General features: G+C 43.3%; 1 protein-coding gene across 1 annotated transcript in view; it reads right to left on the reverse strand.

The window, feature by feature from the left end:
• Positions 1 to 11191: 11191 nt before the first annotated feature.
• LOC126277971 (trypsin-4-like) overlaps positions 11192 to 26794 on the reverse strand; it is a 30086-nt gene continuing 14483 nt past the window's right edge. The window contains exons 2-3 of the mRNA XM_049977665.1: positions 13336 to 13697; positions 11192 to 11557 (exon numbers count right to left, since the gene is read on the reverse strand). Of these exons, the coding sequence (XP_049833622.1) occupies positions 11192 to 11557; positions 13336 to 13697 (728 nt within the window). The remainder of the gene's footprint in view (positions 11558 to 13335; positions 13698 to 26794) is intronic.

Genomic DNA, 26794 nt, shown 5'->3' on the forward strand with positions numbered 1-26794 from the left:
ACATTGACAACGCTGTGTCAGACCCACCATACTTGCTCCGGACACTGCGAGAGGGCTGTACAGGCAATGATCACACGCACGGCACAGCGGACACACCAGGAACCGCGGTGTAGGCCGTCGAATGGCGCTAGCTGCGCAGCATTTGTGCACCGCCGCCGTCAGTGTCAGCCAGTTTGCCGTGGCATACGGAGCTCCATCGCAGTCTTTAACACTGGTAGCATGCCGCGACAGCGTGGACGTAAACCGTATGTGCAGTTGACGGACATTGAGCGAGGGCGTATAGTGGGCATGCGGGAGGCCGGGTGGACGTACCGCCGAATTGCTCAACACGTGGGGCGTGAGGTCTCCACAGTACATCGATGTGGTCTCCAGTGGTCGGCGGAAGGTGCACGTGCCCGTTGACCTGGGACCGGACCGCAGCGATGCACGGATGCACGCCAAGACCGTAGGATCCTACGCAATGCCGTAGGTGATCGCACCGCCACTTCCCAGCAAATTAGGGACACTGTTGCTCCTGGCGTATCGGCGAGGACCATTCGCAGCCGCCTCCATGAAGCTGGGCTACGGTCCCGCACACCGTTAGGCCGTCTTCCGCTCACGCCCCAACATAGTGCCGCCCGCCTCCAATGGTGTTGCGACAGGCGTGAATGGAGGGACGAATGGAGACGTGTCGTCTTCAGCGATGAGAGTCGCTTCTGCCTTGGTGCCAATGATGGTCGTATGCGTGTTTGGCGCCGTGCTGGTGAGCGCCACAATCAGGACTGCATACGAACGAGGCACACAGGGCCAACACCCGGCATCATGGTGTGGGGAGCGATCTCCTACACTGGCCATACACCTCTGGTGATCGTCGAGGGGACACTGAATAGTGCACGGTACATCCAAACCGTCATGAACCCATCGTTCTACCATTCCTAGACCGGCAAGGGAACTTGCTGTTCCAACAGGACAATGCACGTCCCCATGTATCCCGTGCCACCCAACGTGCTCTAGAAGGTGTAAGTCAACTACCCTGGCCAGCAAGATCTCCGGATCTGCCCCCCATTGAGCATGTTTGGGACTGGATGAAGCGTCGTATCACGCGGTCTGCACGTCCATCACGAACGCTGGTCCAACTGAGGCACCAGGTGGAAATGGCATGGCAAGCCGTTCCACAGGACTACATCCAGCATCTGTACGATCGTCTCCGTGGGAGAATAGCAGCCTGCATTGCTGCGAAAGGTGGATATACACTGTACTAGTGCCGACATTGTGCATGCTCTGTTGCCTGTGTCTATGTGCCTGTGGTTCTGTCAGTGTGACCATGTGATGTATCTGACCCCAGGAATGTGTCAATAAAGTTTCCCCTTCCTGGGACAATGAATTCACGGTGTTCTTATTTCAATTTCCAGGAGTGTATTTGACTAAAGAAATTAAGGTTTTCTTAATTAGTGGTCTTTCCGTTACTTGTTACCGAGCATTAACCCAATAGACAAACTGTGGATCCTATTATATTATTAATAAGCACTTCTAATACACAGGAGAGACAAACACTTAGCAAACTTGAGTATATAACATTCCACACTGCAGTTTTCCACTTTTACTACATTGAGACACAAAATTAACATATATGTAAGATACTGACTCACCTTCTGCGATTTACAACAGGCAGTAATGTGAAAATTTACTAAGGAAAACTTTATAAGCCTCAGTCTTCAGAACTTTTAATTTGAAGTTAGCAACAATACATTAATAAGCAGTTTTATTCGGAAAATTACTTTCATTAACTTTCTTTTTTTTTTGTTCAAGAGGCATTAATTAGCAAAAACACTGGGCTTTAATGGTTTTTCAGTAAGGACACGCGTAAATCACTTTAGTTCAAACGGAGAGGAACCTGAGAGGTGTTATGATAAGGAGAAAAATCAAGGTAGGTACATAAAATCAGTTATAAATTACCTTATATTTGAGCACACTAACACATCCATTAAGCTGATCCTTCACTGTACATTGCTACAGTGCTCCATTACAGTGATTGAACAATGTGGTGGCAATTGCATGTCGGTAGGTGGAATTGCAGGTAGAATTGCTGGACTCAGTCATTTCTTGGTGGCGATGATAGATACAAATTCCAGAATAGTTCCAGCTATTTATCCATCCATCCGAGGCATTGGAAAGTGGCAGAAAATTCCTCTCTCGGGACCAGCACAATATGCAACATTTACATGGCAGTGCACAGTTTGGTAGCTCGTCTCCGACTCGTGGCTCACCCCCGACTCTCAGTTCGTTAGCTCGTCACTGACTGGTGGCTCGCCCCCGACTGACTCTCAGTTCCACCTTTTCTACCTAGGCCAACCACAATTTGCGCGCGCTACACAGTTCCGTCCCCAAGGAGAACGACAAAACCTTTTACATACAAACTAAGAACCCTAAGTGAGGATCAGCAGTTTACATAACAGCAAACAAATACAATAAATAAAACAGAAAATTTGCACATATTGACATTTCTACCAAAAATTATTCACACAAAATTACAATTATATACAGTAAGTTTTGTTCCCTCCAAATGGAACAAGGAATTTAAATGACAGATACACTAATTTGCCTAGAACCAAACCATGACATCGAAGTTCTTACAAAGAAATGAATATACAATTTTATGTTATCGATTCAAACAAACACATTTACAGAAGCTCAGTGATGTAACATTAAATGAAACAAAAACCAAAATAAATCATTGGAGTATTAGAGCTATGGTGTTACACATTCCATTCAACTACTCTTCCAAATTCTTTGCTGTCTCTGACAGAATTTCAATGTCATCGGCGAATGTGAAAGATTTTATTTCTTCTTCGTGGATTTTATTTCCTACTCGGAATTTTTTTCCTTTACTGCTTACTCAATATACAGATTGAATAACATCAGGGATAGGTTACAAGCCTGTCGCACTCCCTTCCCAACTACTGCTTCCCTTTCATCTCGACTCTTATAGCTGCCATCTGGTTTTCGTACAAATTGTAAATAGCCTTTCGCTCCTTCTATTTTACCCCTGCCACCTTCAGAATTTGAAAGAGAGTATTCCATTCAACATTGTCAAAAGTTTTCTCTAAGTCCACAAATACTTGAACCGTAAGTTTGCCTTTCCTTAATCTATCTTCTAAGGTAAGTCGTAGGGTCAGTATTGCCTCACGTGTTCCAACATTTCTACGGAATCCAAACTGATCTTCCCCGAGGTCGGCTTCTACCAGTTTTTCCATTCGTCTGTAAATAATTAGTGTTAGTATTTCGCAGATGTGACTTATTAAACTGATATTTCGGTAATTTTCACATCTGTCAACACCTTCTTTCTTTGGGATTGGAATCATTATATTCTTCTTGAAGTCTGAGGGTATTTCGCCTGTCTCATACATCTTGTTCACCAGATGGTAGAGTTTTGTCAGGACTGGCTCTCCCAAGGTTATCAGTAGTTCTAATGGAGTGTTGTCTACTCCCAGGGCCTAGTTTTGACTTAGGTCTTTCAGTGCTCTGTGAAACCCGTCACATAGTATCATATCTCCAATTTCATCTTCATCTACATCCTCTTCCATTTCCGTAATATTTTCCGCAAGTTTATCGCCCTTATATAGATCCTCTATATACTCCCAACTTTCTGCTTAGAACTGGTTTTCCATCGGAGCTCTTGATATTCGTACAAGTGGTTCTCTTTTCTCCAAAGGTCTCTTTAATTTTCCTGTAGGCGGTATCTATCTTACCCCTAGTGATATATGGTTTCACATCCTTACATTTGTCCTCTAGCCATCCCTGTTTAGCCATTTTGCACTTCCTGACGATCTCATTTTTGAGAAGTTTGTATTCGCTTTTGCCTGCTTCATATATTGCATTTTTATATTTTCTTTCATCAATTAAATTGAATATTTCTTCTGTTACCCAATAATTGTTACTAGCCGTAGTCTTTTCACGAACTTGATCCTCTGCTGCCTTTACTATTTCATCTCTCAAAGCTACCCAGTCTTCATCTACATTCTTGTCAATCGTTCCCTAATGCTCTCCCTGTAACAGCCTCTGGTTCTGTCAGTTTATCTAGGTCCCATCTCCTTAAATCCCCACCTTTTTGGAGTCTCTTCAGTTTTAATCTACAATTCATAACTAATAGATTTTGGTCAGAGTCCACATCTGCCCCTGGTAATGTCTTACAATGTCTTCCAAATCTCATTTTTACCATTATATAATCTACCTGAAACCTTCAACTTATAAGGCAGGGAATAGACGATCAGACAGTGAAAAGATGGGTTAATAAATCAGTCGTGCTCTCTTAAAAGGAACCACGGCAGCATTTTCCTGGAGCGTGCTTAGGAAAATCACGGAAACTCTAAATCTGGGCTGCTAGGCGGGGATTTGAGCCGCCGTCTACGCAAATGTGAGACCAGTGTGCTGGCCACTGCGCTGCTTCACTCGGCAAGATGTCGCCCACGACTCTGTGTTTACAGCTGCTTTATGCCCAAACGCAGTGTTAAATGGATTTCCCGTGCAAATAAAGCGTTAGGACTTCGGTTCTTGGCGTTCCATAGCGAATATTTTATGTTGCGTATGTGATTTCCGTAACGACACAGATGTACTGCTGGCGGATTGCTCTGCTTGTAATTTTTGCTTTTCATTTTCTATGGAATACCTCTATTCTATATTTTATAAAAACGATGTTTAGATGGTGGCTGATAATAACTTTTTGTCAAATGGGCTCTACTTTTGACAGTATTGATCATCACATATCATTAAGTAAACTACAGAATTCTGGTATGTTTTAGGGGGCAAGAAAACATCCGTAAATGACAATGATTACTTGCTAGCAATGGTCTAAAGTCCTAGTGACAGTCATTCAGAAATTTTATACTCTGCTCAAAAGTTTTAGGAGAACATTGATTGGAGCCTCTACCACACTCCATCGAGCAATAAGTGAGTGTGTTACCAAATTATACGTTGATGTTTCAGAAATTATGTATATAACAAAACATCATTATATTCGGGTGAATTTAGACGAAAAGGACACATATCGAAAACAAAGTGCAGACAATCATTCGTCCCATCATCCTGGGTGATTTTATTCGACGTTAGAACTACGACAAAGTGCGTGCCCGCCGTGGGCGTTTATCACTGACTGTGGCATGTTCCGTATTAGTCTACGGAGGTCATCCTGTGATATCTATTCCTATTCTCCAATGAGAGTGCACGAGAATTCGTGGACAGTTTGTGGACGAGCACGAACATATCCGTCAAGCATGTCCCACATATGCACGAAGGGTTAAGGTCGGGACTCGCTGGCGGCCATTCCATTACTTCAACGTCTAGGCTTCGCAAGACATCCCTACCTGGCGGTGAGGCGATCCTGGACAATCGCTTGATCCGTATCGCAATCGACTGTGAAGCCTTCTGACGACATCACAGAACCTAGGATATCTCTCGATTTACTAGATAACATCTTTCAGGTACCTCTCTCCAGGGGTGTCCACACACGGATACGCCCATAACTGTGCATCGAAGAATATCTGCAATCGTCTATGAGCAACACATTTCGCCAGAGACGATGTTGCCAGTTGACATGGGGACGGCAGAACTGAAGGGGAGCTACAAGATGCTGTCGTAAAATACATCAATTGAAGGGGGATCACTGTTATCAGCTGCAGCGGGACATTAAACGGAATCAGCTGCGACAAGCGAAAAATGTAGTGACCGGGATACTAACTTGGGACCTCCTGTTTACTAGGCAGGTGCGGCAACCACTGCGCTGTCCGGGACACAGTATTAATACAAATGCACGGACTATCTCGGAACGCCTCACAGCCGATCCACACTCCCACCGAGCGCCACCTATTCGCAGTCCCTGTCCTTTATACTCATATTCGTTGATTAGAGGTTACCACAAGAGGTCAGACTGCATTCGCACAGAAGAAAAGGGATCCATTGCGCAGTCAGGCTTATCAAGGGACATTAAGCTCGCCGTTAGTCACTGCTGATTGCAGTGATCCCGATTCAATTTGCATAAAGTGTTTCAACAGCTTTGTGATCTGCATGGTGTCTGTTCTTTCAAAGGAACAGGCACCACGCATTCAAACAGCAGTCGTGAAGCCGGATATTGAAACGTCCCCTTAGAAAGATTTTAAAATGAGTGTGCTGGTAAACTAGTTTATTTGGTTTTCAAACAGCTGAGCAAAAAGTTATATTATGTTAACCGGGACCTAGAAACGCCGGAGAGGCTCCGTTTCCGCCGCAGCCACAGTGGACAGCAACCCCACGACGACTGCTGCAGACCACTTCACCCCTCCGCCGCCCCACATCGAACCCAGGGTTATTGTGCGGTTCGGCCCCCGGTGGACCTCCCAGGGAACGTCTCACACCATACGAGTGTAACCCCTATGTTTGCGTGGTAGAGTAATGGTGGTGTACGCGTACGTGGAGAACTTGTTTGCGCAGCAATCGCCGACGCAGTATAGCTGAGGCGGAATAAGGGGGACCAGCCCGCATTCGCCGAGGCAGATGGAAAACCGCCTAAAAACCGTCCACAGACTGGCCGGCACACCGGACTTTGACACAAATCCGCCGGGCGGATTCGTGCCGGGGACCGGCGCTCCTTCTCGCCCGGAAAGCAGTGCATTAGACCGCACGGACAAACGCGCGGGCAGACAAAACGTACTCAGACATTTCTCTCTTTACTTATTCTGAACATCACTAAATTGACACACAATATTTTTTTAGCGCAATACAACCTGACTTTTAATAATCCCTACACAAGAGTGGCCCTGACTAACAATAATGTATACCTTTCATTAACCACTTACCTCACAAAAATCTTAGTTTCTCGAACTACTGCAATACAGCGAGCGCCAATACTGCCAGCTAAATAAAAGATTCTAACTACTGAAGGCACTAACTACTGATAGGCATAGTTACAAATGAAACATTTTGTTAGAGAACAAACAATGTATTTATCTTAATAATGTTCAAAGTAGAAATTTACTTTTCCTGGATGACACACGTCCAGACCATCCGCTTATAGTGGCCTCTCAAAACTCTGGTACTTTTCTCCCCACATCCACCACTGCTGGCGGCTCACCTCCAACTGCACAACGCTACGCGTTGTTCACATACAACTGCCAAACACTACAATAGCGAATATTCCAACAATGTCCACCAGCTGCAGACTGCACACAGCACAGTCAGTGATTTTCATACAGAGCCCTACCTGGCGTTACCAACATAAAAACCTAAACACCCTACTTACAATATTCGGACAGCACGTTTGGGTCGCATGGATCCTTTTGGTAACCTGTTCATTACAGTCTAATCGGGCACAGCGGCTCCAGTGGCGCGTCTGAGATATTCTTGCAGTGGTCTGGTGATATGTGTCTGACGCTGTTGTGCAAAGATGACCCGACATTGGGCTTCACGTGGGGTTGTAATTCATCGGCTGCCTCGTCCAACTCGCCTTGTGTTCTGACCGTACTCGTACCGTGTACACAACCTATGGATGACAGATGCAGACATTGGCAGCTGCATCACCACGACGAAAAGTCCATCCTTTCTGGATCATCAGACAGCTTTTGCAACTTACATTACATTAAGAAGTCGCATTCCATGTGCTTGGTGGAAAACCACGTCCGCAAATAATAACTGCCATCTGCGTACCTCACCAGGAAACATGAGACCGTAGTGAGGGGTCATCTGACACTGAACTGATGGCACAGAGAATAGATGGTGAGTGATTTTTTAAGTGTTGCACTTACTGTAAGCGAAGACCTCAAGCCATGTCATAAGACCACAGATCCCGCATGTATCAACACAGATTTAACATACCTGATGCTGGCTCTCTTGAACAGTTGTAAGTAGGCTGTTTAGGTTTTTATCTTGGTAACGCCACTTAGCGCTCTGTATGAAAATCACTAGGTGTGCTGTGTGCAATCTGTGGCTGGTTTGCATTGTTGTTGGCTATTGTGGTTTTGGGCTGTTGGCTGTTAACAGCACGTAGCGTTGCACAGTTGGAGGTGAGCCGCCAGCAGTGGTGGATATGGGGAAGTGAGATGGCGGATTTTTGAGAATGGATAATCTGGAGCTGTGTCCATCACAAACAGTACTACAAATATTATCTGTATTGTTATGTTCTTTAATGATGTATTTTGTACCTATCTTATTGTATTCTCATGTTATAAAATTGTAATTGACACCAGTTCGTCAAATTAAGTAACTTGTAAGCATTCATTTCACTGCACATATTTCTGTTGGTCATAGTATATGCACAATATGTGAAAACAAAGAGGACGGTTAGTGCTCCCACGTGTGTTGATAATTCTCCAAGGGACTGGTTAACAGCATTGCTGGTTCTAAGGACATTTCAAACAAATTCTTTTTGAGTGGACAAGTGGTGGTTTATGGACTTGCTATATTCTCCGCAAGACTCTTCGATGGTGATTGTGCGCCTGCACAGTCGCGACAGATGGCTGCTGGCCGTCTCTACAAGAGCTACAGTGGGTCTGCACCTCTGGTGGCCCACCAATACCGTAATCTCTACCAGGACTACAGTGGGTGTACTCTGTGACGACCAACCTACCAATATTCTTCAAAACTTCGACTGACTCTGCTGTGGGTTTGCTCTGTTGTGGCCCATTACCTGTCTGCATGTCAAGAGCCAGCACTGTCTTTCCGTTCGAAGAACAACGCTACTTGTTCAAGACTGCATGGAAATCCACTACTTCCGTGTGCATTTTCTTTTACTGCTCAGAATTCTAAAAAGAAAGCACTGCAATTTTACTGTGATGTATGATCAGGACTGTCTTTATGGACTGTGAGAAAATTTTAGCTTTTCACCAACATTGTATCAATAAGTGCGTCCGTTTGATTTCTTTGTTATTGTAATTATGAAAAATGTTTTTTGAAATCTGTATGGGCCACTGCCCAAAATAATTTGTAAAATTTTTTTGTAGGGAGCATAGGGGCTATGTAAGTAGGCTGTTTAGGTTTTTAAATTGGTAACGCCACCTAGCGCTCTGTATGAAAATCACTGGCTGTGCTGATTGCAGACTGTGGGTGGTTTGCATTGTTGTTGGCTATTGTGGTGTTGGGCTGTTGGCTGTTAACAGCACGTAGCGTTGCACAGTTGGAGGTGAGCCGCCAGCAGTGGCGGATGTGGGGAAGTGAGATGGCGGATTTTTAAGAATGGATAATCTGGAGCTGTGTACATCAGAAACAGTACATTTGTAAGAATGGATGTCATGAACTGCTATATATATTATGACTATTAAGGTAAATACATCGTTTGTTCTCTATTAAAATCTTTTATTTCCTAACTATGCCTATCAGTAGTTAGTGCCTTCTGTAGTTTGAATCTTTTATTTAGCTGGCAGTAGTGGCGCTCGCTGTATTGCAGTAGTTCGAGTAACGAAGATTTTTGTGTGGTAAGTGATTTGTGAAACGTGTACATTAATTTAGTCAGGGCCATTCTCTTGTAGGGATTATTGAAAGTTAGATTGCGTTGCGCCAAAAATATTGTGTCTCAGTTTAAGCACAGTCTTGTAAAATTTTTCTAACGGGACGTTTCATATGTCGACCCATAGCCGAGGATACCTCACTGGAATCTTCTGATTTTTTTTCTTGTACTTTGTGTAATTAGTGTAGCTACTGTTTATTGCTAGCGCGTAGTTGTAGAGAGAATCTCCTGTGTAGTTGCAGTCTTTCATTGTTGTACAGTAAAACAGTTGTGGCATGCATGTAGATTTGCACCAAGTATTTCGCAGCTGCGCTCGCAATTAACTAGATATTATTTTCAGTGCTATGTTAATGTGTTATCTTAATTTTGGTCTTCAAATTGTGCTTTTCTGTGTTATCGTGTGAAAAACGTAACACTAGGCTCCAAAGTAAACTGAGAAATAATAGTGACGACCTTGCAAATACGGTACATTCAGGTTTTGCGTCCTCAGCGTTTTCTCAAATAAGTCAAGACACATTTTCTGCTCGTCAAAATGTGAATGTTGCCGATGCAAATGCACTGCCGAGAAGCATAGAGGAACAGATTCCAGACACTAATACATTATTATTGCAATTAATGCAGCAAATGAAACAAAACCAGAGACAAACACAGCAAAAGTTAGACACAATGGAACAAAATCTTCGGAAGTTAGACACCACGCTTGAACAAACGCGTGAAGATTTAACTAGTGAGTTACGTAAAATCGAAGCGAAATGTCAAAAGTCTCTAATGACGTAAAAACACTAATTTGTGAGAATTTTCAACCTATTTTTTCATCTCATGAAAATGCATTACAGAATCACGAAGCAGCCATAAAGGAACTTCAGACTATTGTTCATGAAAATCACGACACCTTGCAAGCTAAAATTGACTCAGTTGCATCTACCGATTCGGTTACGCAACTTGCAGAAACTCAGGAAAACTTAAAGGACACAGTAGTTACGCTGAAAATTGGTTCAGAAAGACAGATGGAGGAAATTAGTTCATTATCAGAGAAAGTAGTTGAACTTTCGGATCAGCTAAATAATTTATCTATGAAGGTAGATGATGATCTGAATGTCACAAAACCGGTAGTCTTTAGTGACACAGAAGAGTGCGAACAAACTAGGAAGTTCAAACAAAATCAGAATCAAATTAATACGCAACACCAAAGAGAAATCCTGGAAGTACAAGATCAGTTGACACAGGTAATACAACAATTACATAATTTAGAGGACACTCGCGTTCCAATACGGGAAGAAGGACATAGAAATTCGGAACAGCCACTAAATAATAACACAGGGCATTTCGGAGCTTACGAAAGAAATTGGCAAGGTGCAGCGAATTTTAAAGTGGAACCGCCGAAACGACGTAACAATGACCGACATGCGACTCGCCGAAACGATGATTTTGACTGTAAGCTGTTAGTTACTACACGCAGTTTCAAAACATTTAAGAATTCTGGCAACGACAAGCGTGGCTTCAACAGTTCTCTCATCGTCCCCCCCCCCCCCCCCAACTGGTCATTAGAGCACAGGGGGCGTTTCACAGTATATGAGACAGTGATTCTCGAGGCGGCGTCGTGTAAATTTTTTTCTTCCGAAGAATTTGCTGAGGGTTTGAAAATAAGTTGACTCCCAGCCCACGCGAATGAAAATACGTTTTATTTGCGTCGTAAGTCTGGATGTTACAGCAGTGTCAAACTACTTGCGGCGTGCGTCGCCGTCAGACGCCGCAGACTTCACGTATCCAGTCGCGCACGTCGGCCACGTTGACGTAGACGTCGGCCGGGCGCTGGAGCGTGTTCCAGGTGGCGGGCCACGCGCGCACGCCCAGCTGCACGCCGTCGGCCGCCACCAGCGCGCCGCCCGCCTCCGCCACGCACATCGGCGGGTGCCCGCGGTCAGCGGTGGCCACCGCGCACACCATTGTGGGCCTCAGCGCCAACCCGTACATCGCGTCACACTCGTCCCACGACAGCACCGTGCTGTTGGTGGCCACGGGACCATCTTTGCCGTCCGCCGTGTGGCAGAATTCGATCAGCATGCCTGTAGTTCCTGCGGTCACTTGATCGGTCGGTAGGGCGATGGGCTGTGGAAAAACAGACGTAAGTGCCGAACGTCAAGATCTCCATGTGGTGGAAATAAAAAAAAATGAAATACATATAAGGCGGCAACAGATGAAAACGAGACAATAGGAAAAAGTTGGTCAGGTGCTTTCACACTGTGGATTTTATGCGCACTCAATTATGTTCTACAGTTCTCGAGGATTTCTACCTGTCACAGACATTGATAATCGCAAGGTATTGGTCCCAGGGATTGCAACACTTTCGGGTATGTTTTAATTTCACGTTTGAACTCGGATAAAAATGAGAAAAATATTTTTTTACGTGATACAATTACAGAGTAAAAATTTTCCGATTTTTACCCTGTACTTGTACCGTGAAACCTAGCTTTTTACCGAATTTTATGATTCAACGTCAACGGAAAGTGCCTTGTAGGTTTTAGTTAGTGAATTTGCTAGTATCAAAGTACCTATATATGTCATAAACGGCCGTACTTTTTGACTGCACTTACTTGGAATCTTCAGCTTTTTACAACGCCACGAAAACGTACACCTTAATAAGTGCCATAAATTTCAAGTTCTTGCGCCTTCTTGCTCCTGAGAAAAAGAGTTTTTAACTGTTGGATACACAGACAGATGGACAATCAAGAGAACTTATAAGCGCTCCGTTTTTAAAGATTGAAGTACGGAACCTTAAAAAGTAAGTAAAATGTACATTGTTTCAAAAGTAATCGTCGCAGCTATTAGAACGTTAATTCCAATGTGATGCAAGACGGTCAATACCTTCTTCGAAAAATGTTTGTGGCTGCCTACGGAATTATGATTGTTTAATCGCGTGCACCACTTCGTCGGAAGCAAATCGACGGCCACGAATGTCAGGGCTTGGAAAATATGGAAACAGCATGGGAAAACATCTGGATGTGTAAGGGCTTCCCACTGAAATCGAAGCAGTGTAATCGAAATAGCATTGGCAATATGAGCCTGTTAAGCTGAGACGCCCTTACACATCCCCATGAGTCAATCATAGTTCCGTGGGCAACTACAAACATTTTTCCATAAACGCATCGCTCGTCTTCTTTTACAGTGGGATAGTAGTATTAACACTTTTGGCGGTTTCTTTTGCAATGGTAAACGGTTTACTTAGTTTCTAGCCATTCGACTAGTTTTTTATTTTCATTTGACTGCTCTTGTACATATCAGACGACGGGTGGTCGCCGTAATTACTTTATTTTTACAGAGGTATATATTGCAGGCAGTTCTGATATACAATGGAGTCCTTCCGCCAAAGGCCTGTAGCACGCAGATCGGTTTTATTACACAGCTGACATGTCACCAGGTAGCTGTGATAAGCATAAAATTTAAAAAAAGTAAATAATAGGGTCCTAGCCACTGTGGCCCAATGGTTCTAGGCGCTTCAGTCCGGAACCGCGCTGCTGCTACAGTCGCAGGTTCGAATCCTGCCTCGGGCATGGACGTGTGTGCTGTCCTTAGGTTATTCAGGTTTAAGTAATTCTAAGCTCTATGGGACTGATGACCTCAGATGCTAAGTCCCATAGTGCTAAGGGCCGTTTGAACCATTTTTGAGACAGGCAACAAATTCACTTTCGACCGTACTTTTACTCTTTGATTTCTTCCTTACCTTTTAACTGGCGATGGTTTTATGCACGTCTAAACGTATATTTCCTGAATCTCGATGTTTTTGTTTGCTACAGGGGATGCCGGTTAGCTGAATTCCGCTCGGTGCCCACCTAATATTACTGCTTTCACGATGACAGCTCCTCTAACTTCGAGGAGCAGAAACTTACCTTCACAGTGTCGGTGAATAAGAAGGGCTGGTAAACACGCATCACAGCGATGTCGTAGCGGCGACTGAAGGCGTCGTAGTCGCCGTGCAGTACGTAAGAGCTGACGAAGTGGACGGCGCTCAACCTGGCCCCCGCGCCGGCAGCCAGCAGCATGAGGAGCCACGGGCTGGTGTGCGCCACGCAGTGGGCCGCGGTCAGCGCCCAGTCGCTGCTGATGATGGAGCCGCTGCACGCCGTAAACGGCCGCAGCACGAACACGTGCCACGGGAAACCGACCGTGTCTCCAGCACCTTCGCGCCTCAAGAGTCCATTCAATGTCGAATGGCGTTTCCTCAGTAGGCACTCTGAGTGTACCATCCCACCTGAACGAAAATTAATGATGCGTCAATGTTCAGTTTACTGGGTACAGCTCGCTAGAGGTGTGTTTGACAATGGGCAATAACGTGTATTACTATTATTACTATTACTATTATTATAACACTAACTTTTCTCTACGTGTTACCAGCAGTTGAGCATTATTAAAAGTGCCGGCTTATGCACATATCTATTCCAGTGTCCTCCGTCTATTTCTCTGTATCTGTCTCCCCCTTTCCCACTCTCTGTCCATCCCCTTCACCCTCCAACCTCTATCCAATTCCTCCTTCATCCTCCTCCTCCTTTTTCCATTCCTTTCTCTGTCCATCTCCTCCCGTCCCCTCTCGATGCCAATCTCCAACTCGTCCCTTTTTTCTGTCAATTTCCCCCTATCTCTGTTCAGCTCCTCATCATCCCCTCTCTGTCCATCTCCTCTCTGTGTACATCTTCTCCCCCCCTGTCCCCATCTCATCCTCCCCACTTCTGTCTCCACATTATCACCCCTTCCCAATAGGATTCTGGTGCTTCTTACCATAACAGTATTTCTTTCCATATAGTGACTAATATGTGTACAAAATTTTGTTGAGATCAAGATGAACTTTTTACCTGTGGGTTTCTCCACGCACACACATCTCAAACATAATTCACGTGTATCAGCACGCATGTTTCAGCTGATTCTCTAGCGAATTTCGCCCCGCAGTTTCATTTTCAAGTGCTTCATTGTTTATGACTTCATATCTCCTGAACTAATTTGCTGGGACCTTCAGTGGAATCTGTGAGTACTGTCTCCAAAATGAATAGCGAACACAGCTAGTAGAAAAGAAGTAATAAATTTAAACGTCATCCTTGATATGGCACATGGCTAGTGTTGTTGTTGTTGTTGTCTTCAGTCCTGAGACTGGTTTGATGCAGCTCTCCATGCTACTCTATCCTGTGCAAGCTGCTTCATCTCCCAGTACCTACTGCAACCTACATCCTTCTGAATCTGCTTAGTGTACTCATCTCTCTGTCTCCCTCTACGATTTTTACCCTCCACGCTGCCCTCCAATGCTAAATTTGTGATCCCTTGATGCCTCAAAACATGTCCTACCAACCGATCCCTTCTTCTAGTCAAGTTGTGCCACAAACTTCTCTTCTCCCCAATCCTATTCAATACCTCCTCATTAGTTACGTGATCTATCCACCTTATCTTCAGTATTCTTCTGTAGCACCACATTTCGAAAGCTTCTATTCTCTTCTTGTCCAAACTAGTTATCGTTCATGTTTCACTTCCATACATGGCTACACTCCAAACAAATACTTTCAGAAACGACTTCCTGATACATAAATCTATATTCGATGTTAACAAATTTCTCTTCTTCAGAAACGCTTTCCTTGCCATTGCCAGTCTACATTTTATATCCTCTCTACTTCGACCATCATCAGTTATTTTACTTCCTAAATAGCAAAACTCCTTTACTACTTTAAGTGTCTCATTTCCTAATCTAATTCCCTCAGCATCACCCGATTTAATTTGACTACATTCCATTATCCTCGTTTTGCTTTTGTTAATGTTCATCTTATATCCTCCTTTCAAGACACTGTCCATTCCGTTCAACTGCTCTTCCAAGTCCTTTGCCGTCTCTGACAGAATTACAATGTCATCGGCGAACCTCAAAGTTTTTACTTCGTCTCCATGAATTTTAAAACCTACTCCAAATTTTTCTTTTGTTTCCTTTACTGCTTGCTCAATATACAGATTGAATAACATCGGAGAGAGGCTACAACCCTGTCTCACTCCTTTCCCAACCACTGCTTCCCTTTCATGCCCCTCGACTTTTATGACTGCCATCTGGTTTCTGTACAAATTATAAATAGCCTTTCGCTCCCTGTATTTTACCCCTGCCACCTTTAGAATTTGAAAAAGAGTATTCCAGTCAACATTGTCAAAAGCTTTCTCTAAGTCTACAAATGCTAGAAACGTAGGTTTGCCTTTTCTTAATCTTTCTTCTAAGATAAGTCGTAAGGTCAGTATTGCCTCACGTGTTCCAACATTTCTACGGAATCCAAACTGATCCTCCCCGAGGTCTGCATCTACCAGTTTTTCCATTCGTCTGTAAAGAATTCGCGTTAGTATTTTGCAGCTGTGACTTATTAAACTGATAGTTCGGTAATTTTCACATCTGTCAGCACCTGCTTTCTTTGGGATTGGAATTATTATATTCTTCTTGAAGTCTGAGGGTATTTCGCCTGTCTCATACATCCTGCTCACCAGCTGGTAGAGTTTTGTCATGACTGGCTCTCCCAAGGCCGTCAGTAGTTCTAATGGAATGTTGTCTACTCCGAGGGCCTTGTTTCGACTCAGGTCTTTCAGTGCTCTGTCAAACTCTTCACGCAGTATCATATCTCCCATTTCGTCTTCATCTACATCCTCTTCTATTTCCATAATATTGTCCTCAAGTACATCGCCCTTGTATAAACCTTCTATATACTCCTTCCACCTTTCTGCCTTCCCTTCTTTGCTTAGAACTGGGCTGCCATCTGAGCTCTTGATATTCATACACGTGGTTCTCTTCTCTCCAAAGGTCTCTTTAATTTTCCTGTAGGCAGTATCAATCTTACCCCTAGTGAGATAAGCTTCTACATCCTTACATTTGTCCTCTAGCCATCCCTGTTCAGCCATTTTGCACTTCCTGTCGATCTCATTTTTGAGACGTTTGTATTCCTTTTTGCCTGCTTCATTTACTGCATTTTTATATTTTCTCCTTTCATCAATTAAATTCAATATTTCTTCTGTTACCCAAGGATTTCTAGCAGCCCCCGTCTTTGTACCTACTTTATCCTCTGCTGCCTTCACTACTACATCCCTCAGAGCTACCCATTCTCCTTCTACTGTATTTCTTTCCCCTATTCCTGTCAATTGTTCCCTTATGCTCTCTCTGAAACTCTGTACAACCTCTGGTTCTTTCAGTTTATCCAGGTCCCATCTCCTTAATTTCCCACATTTTTGCAGTTTCTTCAGTTTTAATCTACAGGTCATAACCAATAGATTGTGGTCAGAGTCCACATCTGCCCCTGGAAATGTCTTACAACTTAAAACCTGGTTCCTAAATCTCTGTTTTACCATTATATAATCTATCTGATACCTTTTAGTATCTCCAGGGTTCTTCCACGTATACAACCTTCTTTCATGATTCTTAAACCAAGTGTTAGCTATGATTAAGTTGTGCTCTGTGCAAAATTCTACTAGGCGGCTTCCTCTTTCATTTCTTAGCCCCAATCCATATTCACCTACTATGTTTCCTTCTCTCCCTTTTCCTACACTCGAATTCCAGCCACCCATTACTATTAAATTTTCGTCTCCCTTCACTATCTGAATAATTTCTTTTATTTCATCGTACATTTCTTCAATTTCTTCATCATCTGCAGAGCTAGTTGGCATATAAACTTGTACTACTGTAGTAGGTGTGGGCTTCGTATCTATCTTGGCCACAATAATGCGTTCACTATGCTGTTTGTAGTAGCTTACCCGCATTCCTATTTTCCTATTCATTATTAAACCTACTCCTGCATTGCCCCTATATGATTTTGTGTTTATAACCCTGTAGTCACCTGACCAGAAGTCTTGTTCCTCCTGCCACCGAACTTCACTAATTCCCACTATATCTAACTTTAACCTATCCATTTCCCTTTTTAAATTTTCTAACCTACCTGCCCGATTAAGGGATCTGACATTCCACGCTCCGATCCGAAGAACGCCAGTTTTCTTTCTCCTGATAACGACATCCTCCTGAGTAGTCCCCGCCCGGAGATCCGAATGGGGGACTATTTTACCTCCGGAATATTTTACCCAAGAGGATGCCATCATCATTTAATCATACAGTAAAGCTGCATGTCCTCGGGAAAAATTACGGCTGTAGTTTCCCCTTGCTTTCAGCCGTTCGCAGTACCAGCACAGCAAGGCCGTTTTGGTTAATGTTGCAAGGCCAGATCAGTCAATCATCCAGACTGTTGCCCCTGCAACTACTGAAAAGGCTGCTGCCCCTCTTCAGGAACCACACGTTTGTCTGGCCTCTCAACAGATACCCCTCCGTTGTGGTTGCACCTACGGTACGGCCATCTGTATCGCTGAGGCACGCAAGCCTCCCCACCAACGGCAAGGTCCATGGTTCATGGGGGGGACATGGCTAGTATGAATAGTGAAAATGCAGTACGCGAAAAGCCTTTTGCGTTTCATTGCTTTGTGGGGCATGTCAGCTAGGAAAAGATTAGCGAAGGTTCGAAAGTATGCACAAAATTTGATGCAAGTCACTAAGTGCTTTCAACCACAAATATAGGTGTTGTGGTCTCCAATACTAAATTAGGTATCCCTTGACGCCTCAGAACGTGTCCTACCAACCGATCGCTTATTTTAGTCAAATTGTGCTACCAAATCCTCTTCTCCCAAATTCTGTTCAGTACCTCCTCATTAGTTACGTGATCTACCCATCTAATCTTCAGCATTCTTCTGTAGCATGACATTTTAAGAGCTGTTGCTCTCTTCTTGTCTAAACTATTTATCGTCCATGTTTCACTTCCATACATATCTACACTCCATACAAACGTTTTCAGAAAGGACTTCCTGACATTAAAATCTATATTCGATGATAACAAATCCCTCTTCTTCATAAACGCTTTCCTTGCCATTGCCAGTCTACATTTTATATCCTCTCTACTACGACCATCATCGGTTATTTTGCTCCCCATATAGCAAAACTCATCTACTACTTCCAGTGTCTTATTTCCCAATCTAGCTCCATCAACAACGCCTGATTTAATTCGACTCCATTCCATTATCCACGTTTTGTTATTATTGATGTTCCGTATATCCTCCTTTCAAGACAATGTCCATTCTACTCAACTACTCTTCCAACTCCTTTGCTGTCTCTGACAGAATTACAATATCATCGACGAATCTCAAAGTTTTGACTCTTCTTCTTCTTCATGTATTTTAATCCCTACTCCAAATTGTCTTGTTTTCTTTACTGCTTGCTCAATATACAAATTGAATAACATCGGGGAGACGCTACAAACCTGACACACTCCATTCTCAACCACTTCTTCCCTTCCATAATCCTCGACACTTTTAGCTGCCGTCTGGTTTCTGCAAAAATTGTAAATAGCCTTTCGCTCCCTGTAGTTTACCCCTGCCACCTTCTGAGTTTGAAAGAGAGTATTCCAGTCAACATTATCAAAAGCTTTCTCTAATTCTACAAATGCTAGAGTCGTAGGTTTGCCTTCCCTTAATCTATCTTCTAAGATAAGTCGTAGGGTCAGTAATACCTCACGTGTTTCAACATTTCTATGGAATCCAAACTGATCTTTCCTGAGGCCAGCTTCTAGCAGTTTTTCCATTCGTCTGTAAAGAATTCGTGTTCGTATTTTGCAGCCATGGCTTATTAAACTGATAGTTTGATAATTCTCACACCTGTCAACACCTGCTTTCCTTGGGATTGGAATTAGTATATTGTTCTTGAAGTCTGAGGCAACATCGATTGTCTCATGCATCTTGCTCACCAGATGGTAGAATTTTTTCATGGTTAGCTCTGCCAATGCTATCAGTAATTCTAATGCAGTGTTGTCTACTCCAAGGGCCCTGTTTCCACTTAGGTCTTTCAGTGCTCTGTCAAATTCTTAGCGCAGTATCATATCTACCAAGTCATCTTCATCTACGCCCTCTTCCATTTCCATAATATTACTCTCAAGTACAACACCCTTGTATAGACCCTCTATATACTGCTTCCATCTTTCTGCTTTCCCTTCTTTGCTTAGAACTGGTATTCCATCTGAGCTCTTGATATTCATACAATTGGTTCTCTTTTCTCAAAAGGTCTCTTTAATTTTCCTGTAGGCAGCATCTATCTTACCCGTGGTAATATATGCCTCTACATCATTTCAAATGGTTCAAAAGGCTTTGAGCACTATGGGACTTAACTGGTGAGGTCATCAGTCCCTTAGGACTTAAAACTACTTAAATCTAGCTAACCCAAGGAAATCATACATATCCATGCAGAAGGCAGGATTTGAACCTGCCACTGTAGCGGTCTCACGGTTCCAGGTTGAAGCGCCCAGAACCGCTAGGCCACACTGGCCGGCGCCATTCTTGTCAGTCGCTCCCAAATGCTCTCTCTGTAACTCTCTGTAACCTCTGGTATTTTCAGTTTATCCCGGTCCCATCTCCTTTAATTCCCACGTCTTTTTGCAGTTTCTTCAGTCTTAGTTTACTTTTCATAACCAATAAGATGAGGTCAGAGTCCACATCTGCCCCTGGAAATGTCTTCCAGTGTCACCAGGCCTCTTACACGTACACAGCCTTCTTTCACGATTCTTAAAACAAGTGACAGTTATCATTAATTTAGGTTCTGTACAAAATTCTGCCAGGCGGCTTCCTCTTTCATTCCTTACCCCCATTCTTTGTTCACCTACCACTTTACGTTCTCTTCTTTTTCCTACTATCGAATTTTAGTCCCTCCATGACTACTAAATTTTCGTCTTCCTTCACTATCTGAATAATTTCTTTTATCCTATCGTACATTTCTTCAATCTCTTCATATCTGCGTAGCTGGCTGCCAAATAAACTTGTTCTACTGTGGTAGGCATGGGTTCCGTGTCTATCTATCTTGGCTACAATGATGTGTTCACTGTGCTGTTCGAAGTAGCTTACCCGCACTCCTTTTTTTTTATTCATTATTAAACCTGCTCCTGCATCACCCCTATTTCATTATGTATTTATAACCCTGCATTTACCTGACCAGAAGTCTTATTTCTCCTGCCACCGACCTTCACTAATTCCCACTACATCTAACTATACCTATCCATTTCTCTTTTTCAGTTTTCTAACCTATCTGTCAGTGTAAGGGATTTCATACTCCACATTCCGAGCCGTAGGACTCCAGTTTTCGTTCTCATGATAACGCCGTCCTCCTGAGCAGTTTCTCACTGGAGAACCGAGTAGGGGACTGTTTTACCCCCGGAAAATTTTACCCAAAAGGACCCCATCTTCATTTAATCATACAGTAAAGCTGTATGCCCTTGGGAAGAATTAGGGCTGGCTGTAGTTTCCCCTTGCTTTCAGCCGTTCGCAATACCAGCACAGCAAGGACGTTTTTGTTAATGTTACAGGGGCAGACCAGTCAATCATCCATACTGTTGGACCTGCAAGTACAGAAAAGGCCGCTGTCCCTCTTCAGGAAGCACACGTTTGTCTGGCCTCTGAACTGATACCACTCTGTTGTAGTTGCACATACGGTACGGTTATCTGTATCGCTGAGGCACGCAAACCTCCCCACCAACGGCAAGAGCCATGGTTCATAGTGGATGAACAAAGTATTCGTGCATCGTGGACTGCAGTTCTTCTTCATACCCACCCAAACACATTTGACAATTAGGTAGCTTATGTGTTAGTGGAGAATAAAAGCTATCTCCATTATAAATTTCATCCAAATCCGTCCAACCGTTTCTGCATAAAGAAGTAACAAACACACATAAGCTCACAAACTTCCGCATTATGTATCTCAGAACATGAGTTCACTATGTTGGATTTCGTATTTTATTAGTAGCTAGACACTTCCCAAGCGTCTAGGATTGAGTGATGGAGTATAATTCGTGTAGATCCAAGTGAAGTGTCTTTATGTCGCCGACAATGGATATTTTATTAATGCCAATGGTTTTCAAGTGCCCTGTGTTTTGGCAGGGCTCTTACTGTGTCGAGAACCACTAGAGCCACTTTCCTTGCTTTAAGCCAGCTTTATCGTAGTCCTCGTATCCATCACGTTTTTCAAGTTGCTTCCCATTGCATCTGCTGTCCTTGAAGTTTATGGGTGCTCTCAATTGTGAGGTTATCAGCACTTCTGTCACCTGAGATTACAGAGTTATGACGCATACTTTCTTTATCTCCATAGTTGTCATGTCTGGTGTACTGTGCTCCAATATTCCATGAGTCGAAAGTCCAACAGTAATTTGGTAAGTTCGTTTTCGACAACTTTTCTGGTTTGTGGCCTCACCCTACCTTGCCACATCATTGTGCCTCTGCTTGTAATCATTCTGAGTGATATTTTTGCTATAGTTCAACATATATCATCCATTGTTTCCTCCCTTTCTTTGCATTGTCTGTATGTTAGGTCTTGTGTTGATTTTTCGATTCTGGCTTTCATGGCTTTGCTTCTGATGACTTACACCTTTGCAGCAAAAATCAGTCATCCAGTTTCCCCTTGAAGGTTCCGATGGCGTTTATTTAACCTTTTTTCCTTTCAGGTTTGTCCCAGGACCGCCAATGCAGTGTATTATTGCGCAGGTTGTCAAGTCGGTGTTGGAGGACAACATTCGCTACAGAATCTTGGTTTGATGTACTTTGAGATTTCTGTTGTTGACTTCAATCAGATATGATTATTCACTCTCTTTGACGTTGTCTGGCAATGCACGCTGTAGTTCTTCCAAAGTGTGCCTGGCTCGCAGGAGTCCTCTACAGCAAGACGGGCCGCGTGCGAGCCAAGGCCTGTCTTGTCATTCGGCTTTGCCTGGTCCTTCTCGGGAGCACCCAAAACAGAGCAACGTTTCATTTACCATGGCGATGTGGGATTTTGTGGTCGACACAACTCTCTGAGTTCGGCAGAATCGTGGTATCAGCTCTGTGTACCCTTCGCTTTTTGTTTTAGGTTTGAAGGACGTTCACAGGTCTAGTGGCTGTTTGTACAAAAGGTGGCTGTCCTGGAATCCATTGTCACAACCCTTCAAAATGAGTGGGAATGACAGAAGAGAGGGATGAGAGTTCTGAGTTCGCATAAGCGACAGGTATGCATATTTGCTACCAAACGACATTATAGTACCTTAGAGGGTGAATTTAAACTTTTAGATTATAATGAAAGAGCAAATAGTTAAGAGTACAACAATCCATAGACGGGATTCCGTGTTCTGTACGTCAAGAAATCCTTTGTGCTTAATTCACAGGCATGGAGCACTTGAAGAAATCGGCGATCGTACTCATTATTACATTTTCAGTTGCAACGGTTTTCAAAGGAAACTAACGAAGAGTATGGCGATTTCATGTATTACTGCAAAGTGGGTCGGTTATGTGAAGGGGCATTCCTGGAACGATTTTTCGATTTAAATCTTGCTAACGTTGAATTTATGAAGGAAAAGGAAGTGCATGAACGAAAAATTAGAACATCTGGAACGGATTGCAGTGTTCGCATTTTAAGTGGACCTGACCGCCCACAGTAAGACACTGCGAGGTAACGTCTTTCTGATTTGATGGGAATGCATTTCAGAAGAAAATCGCGTTGTATGTGGGACACATACTGACAAAGACAATGGAAGTTCCCTAAGCTCACTGGCGTTAAAGAAAGTGCGAGGTTTAAAGAATTCATTGCGGCTTTGGAAAACTTACAACGATAGTTTTATAAAGGTGTTGAGGACACTGTCAATCTTACTTCTGATTTCGAGACCATTTGCCTTTTCAGTTGAAAGCGCCCCTGTCCTTGCACAGATATAACTGATTGACCTGAAAGGTAATTCCAGGTTTCATTGAAAATCCTTTTACATAAATGTGTCCAGGACGTCTACATTGCTTTCCACAGGTAGATTTTCCATGTCTCCGTAATAAGGTTGCGAAAGTGCTACAATATTTCGAACGACACATTTATGTAAAAGAACTTTTTTCGTTTAAGAAACTGTAAAAGACACAATTACGATGCAATTTGACTTTGAAATTTTGTGAAATTGTCTACATATGCCCGTAAGCTAATAGTTTGTACCAATAAAAATTGTGCTATGTCTTCAGCGGGCCAAAAGTAATTAATTAATACTGGAAACTTCTTCTACTAGTGAGCTATTTTGTTGGAAAACGTGAAATATAAAACGAAATCATATACAGTACGACTGTACAGCTTTTTAAATGTGGCACGTTTGCACCTTGGTGCTTGGGCCTGGGCAAGTCCCGTGAGCAGAAATCTTGAAAGCTCTTGCTCTACAACCATCTTCTGTACAAGTAATGGGTGGGTGGAGTCGTAAGTATTTGTTTTCCTACTTACTTTGTCTGGCTCTACTTGTGTCCAGTTCTCAAAGCCTGCAGTACCTGTTGACAGGTAGGCACCAGATACGATTGGCTTGTTGTTATTGTTTCCAATCATAAAGCTTTTTTTTTAAGTTTTGAAAGTGGTTGATGCTATCGTAGCTCAAAGCATGTGAGGAGCCCATAGTGGCTTGCCTTTGATGTATTCAATTTTACAAATATCGTCACTAAAGCTTGATCGCTTATTTTTTAGTTAAATAAGTGGCAACTTTCCATAATATTGTTACACTCTATCCTATCAATTTAATAGTTAGATCCATTCATAAAATGTCTGATGGAAAAGGAGTCGTTGTCAATTACTAACTAACTTGAATTTATTTTTTAAACTATTGTCAGTATTAGTATTGTACCTTTACTTTTATAATGGGCGTTATGAATTATTCTTGTGGCTCTATACTTCACCTCAATACCAAACATTATCCAATAGTAATAATGATTAGGGCCTTGTTTCTACTTAGGCCTTTCAGTGCTCTGTCAAATTCTTAGCGCAGTATCATATCTCCCATTTCATCTTCATCTACGCGCTCTTCCATTTCCATAATATTGTCCTCAAGTACATCGCCCTTGTATAGACCCTCTATATACACCTTCCACCTTTATGCTTTCCGTTCTTTGCTTAGAACTGGTTTTCCATCTGAGCTCTTCATATACATACAAGTGGTTCTCTTTTCTCCACAGGTCTCTTTAATTTTCCTGTAGGCAATATCTATCTTAACTCTACATCCTTTCAGTTGTCCCCTAGCCATCCCTAATTACGCATTTTGCGCTTTCTGTTGATCTCTTTTTCTATACATTTGTATTCCTTTTCGCCTACTTCATTTCCTGCGTTCTTATATTTTCCCATTTCATCAGTTAAATTCAGTATTTCTTCTGTTACCCAAGAGTTTCTACCAGCCCTTGTCTTTTTACTTACTTGATCCTCTGCTGCCTTCACTATTTATCTCTCTCAAGCTACCCATTCTTCTTCTACTGTATTTCTCTCCCCCATTCTTGTCAAATGGCTCTGAGCACTATGGGACTTAACATCTGAGGTCATCAGTCCCCTAGAACGTAGAACTACTTAAACCTAACTAACCTGCCCGAGGCAGGATTCGAACCTGTGACCGTAGCGGTCGCGCGGTTCGAGACTGAAGCGCCTAGAACCGCTCGGCCACCCCGGCCGGCTCCTAGTTTTAAACTAGACGTCAAAGACATTACGACGTATATCAAAAAGGTAACAGTTCTGGAGCGGGTTTAAACTTCAAAGAATATCAATTCTAACATCAGACGATGACATTGATATTCTGAGTGAAGGAGAACCGTTGACCCGTTGAATGAAATGAGCAACCTAACAAGCACAGAATATACATTAAGAGTAAACTAAAGAACGTTGAAAGCAGCAGAACAGGCGATTAGCTATAAACTTCACATGAGAATTGAGTACAACGAGGCAGATAAAGGGATTCTCCTATCTTGGAAGCTAAATTACGCATAACGGACGAAGCGAACATGATTCAAGAAGCAGACAGCACAGGCTACGACGGTATTCCTTCCTTTAAAAAATCCACATGTGTTGATCATAGGCTTGATCTGAAGTCGAATATTCTGAGAATATTCGCTTCTAACACAGCTCTTTTTGCGCCGCTGAATCTTGAATGTCTGACCAGCCGCTTGGCTTCCGAAATTGATGCGAGATGGAAAGTGGCTTTGACGAAAATCTTGAAAAGTGGATGACTGAAGGACAGGGCACAGACAGTAGTGCAGTAGTAATTGTATCCTTCTGTGAGTCACATCGACAGTTAGAGCATCGAAATTATTAGCCACATTGCTGCCCGGAATGGGTCAGCGAAATCAGCACGTACTCTTTGTCAGGAGTCTTCATGGAGTGGCCAAGGGTTGAAAAGCTGCGTTCGAGCAAAATCGTTCTTGGTGCAGGACTGGCTTTTCAAGATGATACACTTAGTGGCGGCGTCAATATACATGACACCACGCTATTGCTTTCGTTTTGCACATTCCCAATCGCGCACTCTGGATGCGCTTCGGTATGTGGAGGTGGAGCGTGGAAAGAATTACCGCCCAGCATTCAGAATCAGCTGTAGCTAACAGCGTAACCCCCTCTGTGATTTTGAGCCTCTGCTGTAAGGGAAAATAGCTGCGCCATTCCAGGTCGATGTCCTTCACCGAAACATGCTATACAGCAGACGAAACCCTTCGGAGGAGGGGATCACAGCCTGGTTCTGCTGCTACTTCAAGCGCCATAATCGTCATTTCGTCACGTGTGTAGCTGGTTTGCGACCAGGGGAAAACACAGAGCTTCATGCTTGTGAGAGTCTGCATCTTTGTCGCGTGGCAAGCGGGAAATTGTGTCAGCATGGCAGTGCTGAGTGGTGAGCCGATAACGAGTCTCATTGGTACAGCTACTCACCAACAACGCCCACCGTCGCAGCCGCTACACCGTCTCATCAGGAAGTTTCGAAGGGCGACCAAATGTCGAAATACGGGGCTTATGGGCGGCGATCAGGTAAAACTCAGTAGCACAGAAATACACTTGCAACCTCTGGACATCATACATAATCGCCAACGCTTCTTTCTCAATTTAAGAATAATTCCTCTATGCCGCATTTAATTTTCTAGATAGAAATGCAATACAGCACTTCATCGACGCCACCATTACCACAGTCCGATGCTTCAGTGGCCAGAATTAAACGTTTGGTACCATGGAACGTTACTGCTAGGGGAACTACCTAAAGTACTTTTTAAACTACTCGTAAGCCTAATGACACAGCTCTGATCACACAGTTGATTGAGTGGATAGGAAATGCGAGTAGTAATGTGAATGAACTTGGCGTAATGCTTTTATTCGCCAAAGGTTCTCAGGAGCCGATAAGTTCATCATCGAATCCACATGACACTGTGAGGATATGAGCCAAACTTTACTTACTCTAAGTCCCAAGTGCTTTGCACATGGTTCAAAGGAACTACATTTGTCGAGGCGACAACGCAAACCATGATCTTGGAGCCACTCAAATAACATCTGTA

This window comes from Schistocerca gregaria, chromosome 1 (genome assembly GCF_023897955.1).
Source record: "Schistocerca gregaria isolate iqSchGreg1 chromosome 1, iqSchGreg1.2, whole genome shotgun sequence".
Lineage (NCBI taxonomy): Eukaryota > Metazoa > Arthropoda > Insecta > Orthoptera > Acrididae > Schistocerca > Schistocerca gregaria.